The sequence below is a fragment of the Xyrauchen texanus genome, chromosome 22 (genome assembly GCF_025860055.1).
Source record: "Xyrauchen texanus isolate HMW12.3.18 chromosome 22, RBS_HiC_50CHRs, whole genome shotgun sequence".
Taxonomy (NCBI): Eukaryota; Metazoa; Chordata; class Actinopteri; order Cypriniformes; family Catostomidae; genus Xyrauchen; species Xyrauchen texanus.
This window is the reverse complement of record NC_068297.1, coordinates 13,979,722-13,993,334: the sequence shown is the minus strand read 5'-3', so window position 1 is coordinate 13,993,334 and position 13,613 is coordinate 13,979,722. Positions and strand designations below refer to the sequence as shown.

At 40.2% G+C, this 13,613-nt stretch overlaps 1 protein-coding gene across 3 annotated transcripts in view; it reads right to left on the bottom strand.

The window, feature by feature from the left end:
• LOC127662259 (baculoviral IAP repeat-containing protein 6-like) overlaps positions 1-13,613 on the bottom strand; it is a 144,765-nt gene that overhangs the window by 111,140 nt on the left and 20,012 nt on the right. For all 3 annotated transcript variants that reach the window (XM_052153388.1, XM_052153387.1, XM_052153389.1), the window contains exons 4-10: positions 13,419-13,612; positions 12,859-12,970; positions 9,074-9,156; positions 8,662-8,884; positions 2,921-3,090; positions 2,764-2,822; positions 805-2,298 (exon numbers count right to left, since the gene is read on the bottom strand). In XM_052153388.1, the coding sequence (XP_052009348.1) occupies positions 805-2,298; positions 2,764-2,822; positions 2,921-3,090; positions 8,662-8,884; positions 9,074-9,156; positions 12,859-12,970; positions 13,419-13,612 (2,335 nt within the window). The remainder of the gene's footprint in view (positions 1-804; positions 2,299-2,763; positions 2,823-2,920; positions 3,091-8,661; positions 8,885-9,073; positions 9,157-12,858; positions 12,971-13,418; position 13,613) is intronic.

The following is a 13,613-nucleotide window of genomic DNA, read 5'->3' as shown; positions in this document are numbered from 1 at the left end:
AAAATATCAATATTTAGGTACTTTTTAACTAAAGCATTGCTTCCAGTCAGCAGCGGTATGTGCGTGTGAAGTAATCACATTGGCATGTTCACGCCAGAACTGATGCACGAGTGACCCACTTGGAAGAGCAATGTCATTTACAACGGAGTAGGAGGAATGCTGTACAGAAGCTTAGTCGGTTTTGGTATAGATCTGTTTTTGTATCTGTTTGTGGACTCACAATGGTGCATGTGTGCTAATCCTGGATGTCTCAACCAAGAGAAAAACATGACATGACATCCATAACATTCCAAAACAAATACGTCACACAAGAGACCATGTGAACTCAGCGCTGTCGTGAATGTGAATAGTGCTACTGACCGGAAGCAGTGGTTTATAGTAAAAAGTTGTACTTTTTCATTAATTTAACCACTGGAGTCGTATGGACGATGTTTATGCTGACTGTCTGTGATTAAGAAGACATTAATTTAACCCCTGGAGTCGTATGGACAATGACGTTTATGCTGACTGACTGATTTTTGGAGCTTCAAATGTCTGATCCCGATCCACTTGCATTTTAAGGACCTACTGAGCAGAGATATTTTTCTATTTTTCTTCAAATGTGTTCTGCTGAAGAAAGAAAGTCATACATACATGGGATGGTATGAGGGTGAGTAGATGAGAGAATTTTCATTTTTGGGTGAACTATCCCTTTATAGTGATGCATGATAATTGAGTAATCACAACTAATTAGACCAATTCAGCTCCTGAACTAGCTCAATTGGAATATAATGGATCTGTAAGTGTGGCATCAAACCTGCCCACCTTTTGTGCAGGCACACAGCCGGTCAGTGCCTGAGCAGTAGGTAACAGAGACGAAAGGGTCCACCTCTTCTGTACCCTCTTTTTTGGGTGGCTCCACCTTGGCCAGCACCTCTAGGGTGGACAAGTCCAGAATCATGATGTAACCCGCCTGTGTGGTCACCACCAGGTGCCCGAGTCCTGCCACCTCTCCTCTCTTCTCTTTTTCAGCGACTGGTCCCGTGCTTGGGCCAGCCGTTGTTGTGGACACTACAGTCCTTGCGCCATTTTTAAATCCCGAAGGTGTTGACTCCTCTGATGTTTCCTCACCATCGTCCTCTCTGCCATCCAGCACATCTGGTGGCAAGTGGAGGAGTGATGTAACGGCGTCCCGTGGGTCACGGATCTGCTGCACTTTTACCGGTTCCTCCTCCAGGGTCACAATTCTGGTGGAGTAATTCAACTTGTAGAGTGCAAGGTATCCTCCACCACCATTGCCCCCTAGAGGCCTGGAAGTATGGGGCTTCTGCTGGTCATGAGGGGGCAGGATGAGAGGAGTCTGGGGAGGTGAGGCACCCAAGTGGGCATCATGGCCATTGGCCAGTGTCTGTCCCTTGCGATGGCTACAGAGGGCAGAGTGCAGACGATTTAGGGTGTTTAATACCTCCACCTGATTAATGGCGCAAAGGGACTCTACAGAGCATGGCTGAAGGGCGACTAACAAGTGCAATCCATCGCTGCAGGGTGTGATGGAGTCCACATAAAGGTTGTCCTCCTCCAAGGCTTTAGGCAACCGCAAACACTGCACTAAAGAGCCCGGCCGTGGAGCCAGTGAGCTCCATTTCTCCCCATCCAGAGGTCCAAGCCCAACTGCTGCATCAGCAAACTGCTGGATGTATGTGATGGGTGGGTCCTGCAGCAGCAGCTGTTCGTGAGTATCAAACTCCATCTCGATAATCTGTGGCACGGTGAAACCCTCCTCGTGAAGCCCTTTACTCATCAAGTTGTTCATCTGGGTGAAAACCTTCCCTGAAGACTTCTCGTCTGCTTCTTTGATACTGTACAGGAGTAGTACAGGCATAGTCCTATGAACAGGTGCAGCTGGTGGCAGATTGGGGGAGCCCAGGTCTGTGGGGGTATTACAGGACTCAATCTCCATGGGACCCTGGTCTGGTGTAAGCCCCTCAGGGGCAGCAGATCTTATCTGGCCATCCATAGAGCGACGAAACGGAGGGTGGCCTAGTGGAGAACTAGCTGCTGACCGGTAGCTTAGCAGTCCGCCGGCCAACAGGCAAGGGAAGGGAATGTTGTGGTGTTCTGCAGGCCTATCTTTGGCCTTGTCAGATTTAGGGGGGCCCAGTGAGTGCGGAGAGTTGGCACCCAACTCCTCCAGGTCTTTTACTGTCTCCTCTAACACACTGGCCACCACCTCCCACTGCAACTTTTCAGGCTGCTGAAGGACGCTGAGGGCGGTAACTCCTAGACTCACCTCCATTGTCTCCTTCTGTCCCAGTGGGCCTACACAAACAAAAAGAAAAAAGGTAAGAAGTTGTTTACTGATAACACCAAGCATGGGGCCTACTTTACTGTAAGTACAGTGTCCTAACCAAGAACTGGACAACACAAAGTTTCCAGGGTCAAACAATATGTCTGTCAAATCCATAACCGAAAATGCTACAGATCACAATTACAGCGAATCAAAACATACTTAATGTTTAATACACAGTTATGCAGAGCAGGACTATTATACTACTGAATTATCAGTGTGGGTAGGCCATCCAAGAACACAGAAATTAATGCCATGCAATCTGTCAGGTTGTTGCGCCTAATTAGAACACAGTGTAAAATAATAAAGACAAGTCAGAGCAAAAGAAGCACTTCTGAAGAGGATACATTTATTTCACATAAGTGTTCAACAGACACGAACAAGCTAATAAGCAAGTAATTGCTTTCAATAAATAAAAACTGATGTTGTGCTTTTACCTGTAACCGACTCCGATCTGGAATGCTCTTCACTGTCCGAGTCCTCTATCTGGTCATCACTAATATAAAAAAATTAAAAAACACAGCAAACATTTAGCAAACAAAAAAATTTAGTTATATTTCAATATTATGCAAAGTATGTATGTGGTTTTAGCACCTGTCCCCCTCTAGTTTGGGTAGATCGGAGCAGCAGCTAGCCTCCTCTAGCCAGGAGAGTGTGGGTCTGTGTGATTCTGTCCCTGTGAGGGTCTGCTGTTCACTGCCAGACAGGATCAGTTGCCTCAGAATGGCGGGGTCATATGGGTTTACCTCAAACTTTAAATGCACCTGCATAGGTGAGACAAAGTTTGATATGATGCATGTGTCATATACAGCATGGCTTAAAGTGTTAGTTCACCCAAAAAAAGAGTGCACGAGAGCAAGTATAAGCAGCCCCCGCTCGGGAAATGGGGTGTTCAAGCGACAACTCGTTTAGTTTATCTCAAAACAGGTCCACCATAGCAACAGAAACAGCTGCACACAAACAAAAGAACTGAATTTACAAAATATGCCTGATGAGTTTGTAGTTGGAGAATAGATGCATTTCTATGCCCAGCTTTATGTGTTTGAAACACAAATAAAACAGAGATAGAGGCGGCGGGAATGTCCGTCAACTCTCCTCCATTCTGAACCTGTGAGGTAGAATGTACTGTCGCTCATCACAGCTGGGTAGAACAAAAGTTCTGATTAGCATAAAAAATATACCTTTTATGACATGTTGTTTGCAGTCAGGTTAGGACACGGTGTGACTGTGGCTGTCTTCAGCCTCCTTTGTTTATCTCTCTCAGTTTGATTGAGAACTCTGTTTCAAATAAGTAAGGCTGGGCATAGAAATGCATCTATTCTCCGACATAAACTGATCTCATCAGACATATTTAGTAAGTTCTATTCTCTGGTTTGTGTGCAGCTGTGTTGTTCTATTGTTAATATCACTATGGCGTATCTGTTTTTAGATAAGCAAAAAAAGTTTTCTCTTGAACGGTCCATCTCGCAATAGATACTGCTCTTGTGCAGTCTCATTAATTGTTACTAAACAATACATTAGATTTTGGTTTGTTTCTCACAAAACCTCATTGTACGCTTTAATATGAATCATGGAATAGGTTTCCACTGTTATGCCAACGATACCCAACTTTATATTTCTTCTAAACCCAACAAAAATGCACAATTCTCCAAATTAGAAGAGTGCATCAATGAAATCAAAGACTGGATGCCCAGAAATGTCCTTCTACTCAATTCCGACAAAACAGGGGTACTAATTATTGGACCATAAACCTCAAAAATAAGCAGCTAAAAATATGTTGACTCCCCATGGATGTACTGTTACATCGTCTTCTACAGCGAATAACTTAGGTGTTATATTTGATACCAATCTGTTGTTTGAAAATCAAATTTCCAATATTTGTTGAACAGTATCCTTCCACCTCGGAAATATTGCCAAGTTATGACACATGCTCTCGGTTGCTGATGCTGAAAAATGTATTAATGCGTTCATGACATGAAGATTAGATTATTGTTATGCATTACTGGGAGGATGTCCAGCCAGTTCAATAAATAAACTTCAATTGGTTCAAAATGCAGCTGCCAGAGTGTTGACTAGAACCAAGAAATATGATAATATTAGCCCCATTTTATCATCGTTACATTGGCTACCAGTTAAATTTTGTAATAATTGAAAAATTCTGTTAACTACATACAAAGCTTTAAATGGTCTAGCTCCGCAGTACTTAAGCGACATTCTGACACGCTACATTCCATCACGTTCATTATGATCACTAAATTCTGGCTTGTTAAAAGTTCCTAGAATGTCATAATCCACAAAAGGAGGTAGATCATTTTCCTATTTAGCTCCAAAACTATGGAATAGTCTCCCTAACACTGTTCAGGATGCAGGCACACTCAGTTTAATTCTAGACTAAAGACTCTTCTATTTAGATAAGCATACACCTAATTTATCCATCAACTCACAATTAAGCTGCTTTACTTAGGCCTGCAGGAACCAAAAATAACTATCATGATCTATAGATCTGCATAAAATGTAATGACATCTACGCTAATATTATTCTATTCGTTTTCATGTCTCGATTCATATCCCGAGGTTACCAGAGCCGGCTTGATGACGACAAACTACAGCCAGTGTTAGCCAGACATCACTTCAGTCTTTTATGACTGACCTCAGAGGATGAACTGATGACAACTCCAACTAGAAGACATTGGATACTTAATATGCCACTGCCTGAATCTTGGACTTAGGATGGACCCCACCGAACCTCACCGAAATGACATTCTGGTTGAATTACTATGCACCTCAGTTCATCCGGGATGGATTTAAAACATTAGTCATTAATCTTACAGTTCATAAAAAAAAATATTTTTATAACACAAACCTTAACACTTAGTTTACCAATTTTAAACCATGACTTGTACTGCACACAAATAACTAATATTGGCATTATATTCATGTTCAGGGTTGCTGCAGAGTTTTTAAAATCTAATTTAAGACTTAAGATCTTTTTCAAGACCTGAGCAAATCAAATTAATACTGTATCCCCATCCCAAAACAAACCCACACAATCTCAAAATAAATAATGTATCACAGACTCTTCAACAGGCAGGAACACACATTCAACATGAGCTTTAACATTGCTTATCAGTTAAACAGGATTGGATATACACAATACATGTTTTCCACATATATATATACACATACATACATATATATATATATACATACACTCACCTAAAGGATTATTAGGAACACCATACTAATACTGTGTTTGACCCCCTTTCGCCTTCAGAACTGCCTTAATTCTACGTGGCATTGATTCAACAAGGTGCTGAAAGCATTCTTTAGAAATGTTGGCCCATATTGATAGGATAGCATCTTGCAGTTGATGGAGATTTGTGGGATGCACATCCAGGGCACGAAGCTCCTGCTCCACCACATCCCAAAGATGCTCTATTGGGTTGAGATCTGGTGACTGTGGGGGCCATTTTAGTACAGTGAACTCATTGTCATGTTCAAGAAACCAATTTGAAATGATTCGAGCTTTGTGACATGGTGCATTATCCTGCTGGAAGTAGCCATCAGAGGATGGGTACATGGTGGCCATAAAGGGATGGACATGGTCAGAAACAATGCTCAGGTAGGCTGTGGCATTTAAACGATGCCCAATTGGCACTAAGGGGCCTAAAGTGTGCCAAGAAAACATCCCCCACACCATTACACCACCACCACCAGCCTGCACAGTGGTAACAAGGCATGATGGATCCATGTTCTCATTCTGTTTACGCCAAATTCTGACTCTACCATCTGAATGTCTCAACAGAAATCGAGACCAGGCAACATTTTTCCAGTCTTCAACTGTCCAATTTTGGTGAGCTCTTGCAAATTGTTGCCTCTTTTTCCTATTTGTAGTGGAGATGAGTGGTACCCAGTGGGGTCTTCTGCTGTTGTAGCCCATCCGCCTCAAGGTTGTGCGTGTTGTGGCTTCACAAATGCTTTGCTGCATACCTCGGTTGTAACGAGTGGTTATTTCAGTCAAGGTTGCTCTTCTATCAGCTTGAATCAGTTGGCCCATTCTCCTCTGACCTCTAGCATCAACAAGGCATTTTCGCCCACAGGACTGCCGCATACTGGATGTTTTTCCCTTTTCACACCATTCTTTGTAAACCCTAGAAATGGTTGTGCGTGAAAATCCCAGTAACTGAGCAGATTGTGAAATACTCAGACCGCCCGCCTGGCACCAACAACCATGCCATGCTCAAAATTGCTTAAATCACCTTTCTTTCCCATTCTGACATTCAGTTTGGAGTTCAGGAGATTGTCTTGACCAGGACCACACCCCTAAATGCATTGAAGCAACTGCCATGTGATTGGTTGATTAGATAATTGCATTAATGAGAAATTGAACAGGTGTTCCTAATAATCCTTTAGGTGAGTGTATATATCATTAATATGACTTTCAGCCTTTTATTTTTACTTTAAAGGCTGCATTACACTGGGGACTCTTTTTTTTAAATGTTTGCGCTTCACTGATTTCAGCTGCTCATTCAAATAGAAAAAAACATAAAAATGTGCACTCCTACAATAATCTATAACATATAATAATATAAACAAGTAAACATTGTCATATTTCATCAACACTACTGCATATCATCATCATCATCAATAGTTGATCATTAGTGATGGCTTGTGCTACATTTCCGATATGGCCTAATGATTGTGAACTGCTCTGCAACAGCTGGAAACAATCACAAGCCCCAGTTTCACTCTGAAGGATGCATCGCATGCACTTATTTAATTAAATCATATTCTATTGAAGTTTGATAATCACATTAGGCCACATCATGATTCTCATCTTTCCGCTCCTAAATTTAAGACCTCTTTAAATAATAAAAAAGACTTTGGTTGTATCATTTAAGACTTCTTATGACCTCAAATTTAATAAAACTGAATTTAAGACACTTTAAAACTTTAAGGATCTGTGGGAACCCTGATGTTGTTTAGCCAGAGGGGAACTGGCACCGACAGTAAGCCTAGTTTCTACCAAAGATGTTTTTCTCCATAAACCAACATCTAAATTGAGTTTTGTGTTCTTTGCCACAGTCGCACATTCAGCTTGCTCACAGGGGTTCTAAATACAATTATTTAATTATTATTTGCAATCATATTTAATCAAACTATACAATATTCACTAAGAATTTATAGAAATTACAGTTTAACTTTCTGTTAATGCATGATTTTCTGTAAAGCTGCTTTGAAACGATGTGTGTTCTGAAAAGTGCTACAGAAATAAAAATGCAATAAACTTGATTTTCATAACAATCGTGAGTCTCATGGAATAATTTATTAGACTTCTGAATAATACTTTTGCATGCATTTGAAGCTTGAAGAGGCGATTACCATAAACTGCCATTGTATAACATCACTGTTAAAAAATGTCTTCACATTTCTTCACAATTTCTCCCTTTGTGTTAAGAAAAAGAAGCCAGACGGGGTTATGATAACACAAGGGCAAGTAAACAATAACTTTTTTTGGGTGAACTATCCCTTTAAGGTTTTAACTTCATGAACACTGATGGCTATGATTTAGTCGTGAGTAATCCATGTGAAGATATAATGCTGCTCATCCTGTTTACAGGTGCACTCAGTAAGTTTGTTCATGTTGTCTTGGGCTTACACTGGCATCATTCATACGCAACAGTTTTCAGTTAAAGATACCAATGCAAAAATTCAGTTTTCGCAATAAGACATGATTAATTTAATCCATGAGTAAAAGTGTCCAATAACAGGACTATTACTGAGATTATGCATATAGAAATAACATTCATCTGATCATGTGATCCTAACGTGGAAGCACCCAAGAAGAGATCCTCTCAGTGTAGAATAAAAACACTTTTATAAGGTTACTGATATGACTGATGTCTTCTTCTCATAAGAGATGTCATTATTTTATACACGTTTGAAAATTGCCATTAATTTCTTGAGTGCACCTTTCCAGTCAACGTGAAACTGCTTTTCCATAATGTGACATTTACGAGTGAAAAAAGGTATTGAACGAGAAAAACAATGTAGGGCTTGGGCTTGATTTTATCCATCAGAACGGATTAGATTATGCAAAGTGCTCAATCTATGAATGGTGGTTGAAGGGTAGGGGTTAAATAATTAGAGGGCTTGGGGAAATCAGCCAAAAAGGAAAGACATTTCAGAGATGGAGCAAGTTGTTACATTTGATGAACGATTACAAAAGACAAACATAATCTTTTCAATTAATTACTTACAATAAGATCAGGAACATATATTAAATATGTAAATAGAGTCCATTTTGATTTCACTGTGACTTTAAAGATACCTACCTTCATGAGCTTGGAAACATCCCAGATGCAAATCTTCCCCCTCTTGGTTGCTGTAGCTAGGAAATGAGGGCAGCTACCAAACCCGTAGCACACGATCTTATCCGAACCATCTGCACTGGAAAACTGGGCGGGGCTTGTGGCCAAGGTGACAGACAGAGGAACATTTTGTGTGTGCTCCCCTTTCACAAACGGACAGTTGGGCGAATGCCGCTCGTGCTCAGACCTAAGAAGAAGCATTAAATGCTACTGAGATGGTTCATAGCAAAAAGTGAGTCTTTCCCCTGCTCTTGACCTAAAAAATTGCTGACATGATTAATTTTACAATTATGTAAAGCTTTTAAGTTGCAGTGATTTTTGTCTGCTTTGTAAGTGAATGTGACTGTGATCTGTGTTTTAACGGGTTGCTGCTCACCAGGGCTCATCTGTAGGTTCCCAGCACACCAAACACACACTGCAGGTGAAGCACATGGCCCGGTCATCGCCTGTGGATGCAGGCTGGAGGGAAGACGACAGAGAGCAGTTAGCACAATCTAGAGTGTGAAGAGAGTCAACCACCTAATTGCCATATCAGGCTTTCAAAAGCTAAAATAAAATCCATCGAATGCTTATAGGTTTAATCAGTGGTTCTTCAATGGGGGGGCCCCGATAGGTGGTTATAAGATGATTTAGAATTATTCAAAGTTATCTCAAAATAATCTAACTTAATTAAAATATTAAAAACTTTTTGTTTAATTCAACCCCTAAACAACTATTGTCATTATTGAAGAGCATGCAGTTCTTGACAATTCTTGAATTATTTGCAGTGAAATTACAGTTTTCAGTTAGTAAAAAGTTTGAAAACAATAATAATGTAATCACAGAAAAAAAAACAATCATAACACATTTTTATAATAAGCTGTTTATAGAGATGTTAATAATTACTCAATCGATTAATTGTTGTAAAAAGTTTGACAGATTAAGTTTACTGATCGTCTGTTAATCAATTTCAGGACAAATGAGTTCAGTAATCATGCCAGCAGTAATCATGCCAGCACACATTGAAAAGACTGTCTGTACAGTCATCCACCACTAGTGGCGCACAGCTACTTGCACACTGCATGTCACATCTTGTCCGCAGCATAGAAAAAAACAACACAGAAGCACATCCTTCACTTCAAATATGTATCTTCTATATTTAAAACACACTGAACTAAGCATATTTTAAGAGGAAAATGCCAATAATTGCATTTCTTAAATATATTAATTAACATTTTATTTTAACAGTAGGCTACATTTTATTTGGAGTCCTCGATGTGCGTCTTGCGGGTTTAACGTTAACGATTAATTAACAATCGTTGATTTCCACAACAATCAATTATGAAAATGTACATCACTAAATGTTTACAAACCAATGTAGCACAGTAAAAAAGACAATGCTACACTTTTTTGAACAGTTGCCTTGTGGAGCGGCAACAGGAAATTTTCGGCAAGAAAGATGGAATCAGGACAATACCGTTAGCTAGACTCGAATATGCGTGTCCTGCCTGACCACCATGACAACATCACAACAAAAACATATGCACTACATATTGCACCACAGCTCTGACAACAGTTTCAATAGCAAAAAAAACGTCAGAGCCAGAGAATATCACATAACCCAAACAAGTAGTTGGGGGTCAAAAGAGTGACAAAAACAAAAAACAAAAACTACAACAGTGACAGATTATTTTTTATTAGTAGTAGTATTATTATTTTTTTATCTTAAACTCAGAAAAGTTTTCCTAATACTTGCACTCACAAATCTGATCAGAACACAGTCCAGTGAACTTTAACAGCATTCAGGACCATTAAGAGCAGAACAGGAACAATGAGATCTGAATATAACTGAACATTTCTTCTGCTGCTATGCATGTTACACTAACACAAGACTTCACATTAGAAAGTCTGCAACTTATGTACAAAGTACCAACACAACTGGTATTTAATCATAACCATTGATGATAGTCCACATGGTGTGTTAGGAGAAATTTTTAAAGGAACAAATTATAATTCATCATGCATTCTCTTTTCGTGCTTTATTTCTTAAACTAACAGAAAGCCCCTTTGCAGTGAAGCATCACCCTTTCATCCACAACACAGAGGCACTGTTCTCCCCTCGCTCTCTGCAGTTGGCATGACAACAGAGAACATGGGTGAGAAGAATAGTGTGTTCTCCTTGGTTACCAGCACAGCTCAATGCTCCTTGGCACACATGGTGACTTGGGTAAAGACAATTCAACAGGTACCAGAGCATCGTGGGGGAATTCCTGATTTTAAAGTAAAACCGAAAGCAAAACGAAGGCTACACTATAGGAAAACACCCTGTCACATTCATAAATCATCTAATAAGCGATATTCCTAAAGATTAAGTAATGGTAGTATGTCCTAGTGTTGTCACGGTACCAAAATTTCAGTAGTCGGTACCAATACCAGTGAAATTTCCGGTACTCGAAACCATTTTCGGTACCAAAGTAAAATACAAAAACAGGTTACTGAACAACACTCATTTAATAACGAAGTTAACAAAACATTAGCAGCAGAACTAAAAACAAAAATATGCCATTGAGCAACACTTTAAATATACTAAAAATACTAATTTAAATATATAATTTTTTTATTATAACAAAACTTAACAATGTATGTTAAGTCGCTAGTGGGTGTTCCCACTACTGGTTGCCTAGTAACGTTTATAAATTACATTCACGGATGTCATGCCATTGCTGTTGACAGCGAATCGCTTTTCTTGCCTAAAAACAAATATTTTGGAGGGAAAATACTAAATATAAATGGAATCAGTACATAAAATGCTTTAAATCAAAGATGAATGAGAAACAAGGCGTGCTGTTTGCCATAGCGGCTGTTTATCTGCGGCGAAAATGCAAACGCCTGTCTGCCTGGGTCCACAAAATCCCCGCAATCTCAGATACACCTTTCCACGCAGTATTTTTCTTAAAAATGTCCTTGTACGTGAGAAGAGACATATCATAGGGCACTGGAAAATTTCTAACAGCAAGAATTAGCTTTTCATCCATCTTTCCGTTACTGCAGGAGCTGAGAGAGAGAAGGACACGTGAGCTCTCCCGTCTTCTCTCCAATTGGCTGTCGCTTCCGTTAGTCGATCTTCATTTGAATAAAGTTGAACTTGTCTCAACTTTGTCGCATCGCTGGACACGCCCACATCTAGTCGCCAATGGTCGCGACAGCTCGTGTCGCCGGAAGTCGCTGTGCTCTTATTGAAAATGAATGGGATGGAGTCGCTGTCGCGCGCGATGTCGCTGGCAGTGTGTACGCACCTTCAGATCGGGACATTCGCGCAACTTATAGAAGAGGCACCGACCACACAGAGAAATGCCAGTTTCTGAGTTTATAGTTATTAACATGATCTGCTTCTATATTATTTGAACTTTAATAAAGCAATAACGCATTACATTTGACAGCATTTAAGATGTAACACTGGGATGTTTCCTTTAAAGAGCTCCGCCTCCGCTTATTCCACAACGGTACATGCTTCTGAATGTACTTTTTTTTAATCATTCCCTAATACTTTGGGATCTACATAATATAAACTGTGAAAGTTTAAACTCACCTGCTTTATTTTCTTGAATAAATCCAGGTGTCTGTCTTTCATGTGCTTTATTAAGTTTGATGAGTTTCCCCCTTTGTCAGAAAATTGCAAAAGCACCGTTTACAAATAGGTTTTTGCTGATCTGTGATGTTTCCCTTTTCATCAGCCTCAAATAACCTGGCTTTTTCCACTTTTCATTTCGACAAGATTCAGTTGAGGCGCCGCAGCATCAGCTACTTGGCTTGAAGCAATATTTTGCTTGTTGTGAGCGTTCGAAAGTTCCCGCCTCTGCATGGGTACCGGGTAGACCCGTTATTTGGTACCCCGGCACCTTCAGAAATTCTGGTATCATAAATAATATTTTGTTTGAGTACCGAGTTGGTACCGGTGTACCAGCATTTTTGACGACACTAGTATGTCCTAGATTTACTTTGGTGGTTGTCACTGTTTAAACAAATAATTAAAACCTTTTTGTGTCTATCATCCTTGTTGACCCAGTTTTGGTCTGGCCTCAAAATGATTTCGGTGTCAAATAGTCATACATTCAAGCTTTCGAAATCAGTCAGTGTCCAATAAGATGTATCATTCAATGAACTAAAAAATAGTACACAAACCTGGTGATAAAAGCCCGCCTGGGCCATGGGATCAGGCTGAGCCCATCTGTACCCAGAATGAGGCCAGGATGTAAACGTCTCTCTCCTATTAGCTTCACTGTACATCAAAGACCTGTAAATATCAAACACACAAAGTCTTAGACCGAGTGAGATATCCTTAGTGGCAAATAATCATATCATTTAAAGACTGAAATCAGTCTGCAGTCTTTAAATGCAATAAAAAAAATAAAATCAACATTTTTATATTTTATGAAGAATATGTGAGTGGTGTTTGCAGGTGCAAAATTCTCCACCACTCGCAAGTCCCTCCTATAGGACTCAAAATTTGAGGTATCATAGTTCCCTCCGACATGTAATACTTGGGGAGTTAGGGATTTGAACAAACCTTTACCCCCAAAATTCACCTTAGCAAGCACCACTAACAATGCTTAAATGCCTTGTATATGTAATCTTGCACTCTGAATAGAGATGATGGCTAAATAAAATACCAATCTGAATGGCATGAAGCATCACAAACAATTCAACAGAAACTGAAGTGGCTCTGTCTGTCCCGCAGTTACCTGTCTACAGAGCGTCCGGGTCCGACACCCAGCTCTGGCCTGGCGCTTGGTAAGAGGTAGGAGAGTCTGTCCATGACCGAAGAGGCGACAGAGAGGGCTGCCACATTCTGATTCAACTTCTTTAACTCGATCACGATGGCACTCATTACCACCTTCAGCACGTGATGAGGGAGGTGCAAGGTCACCGTTGCCCAC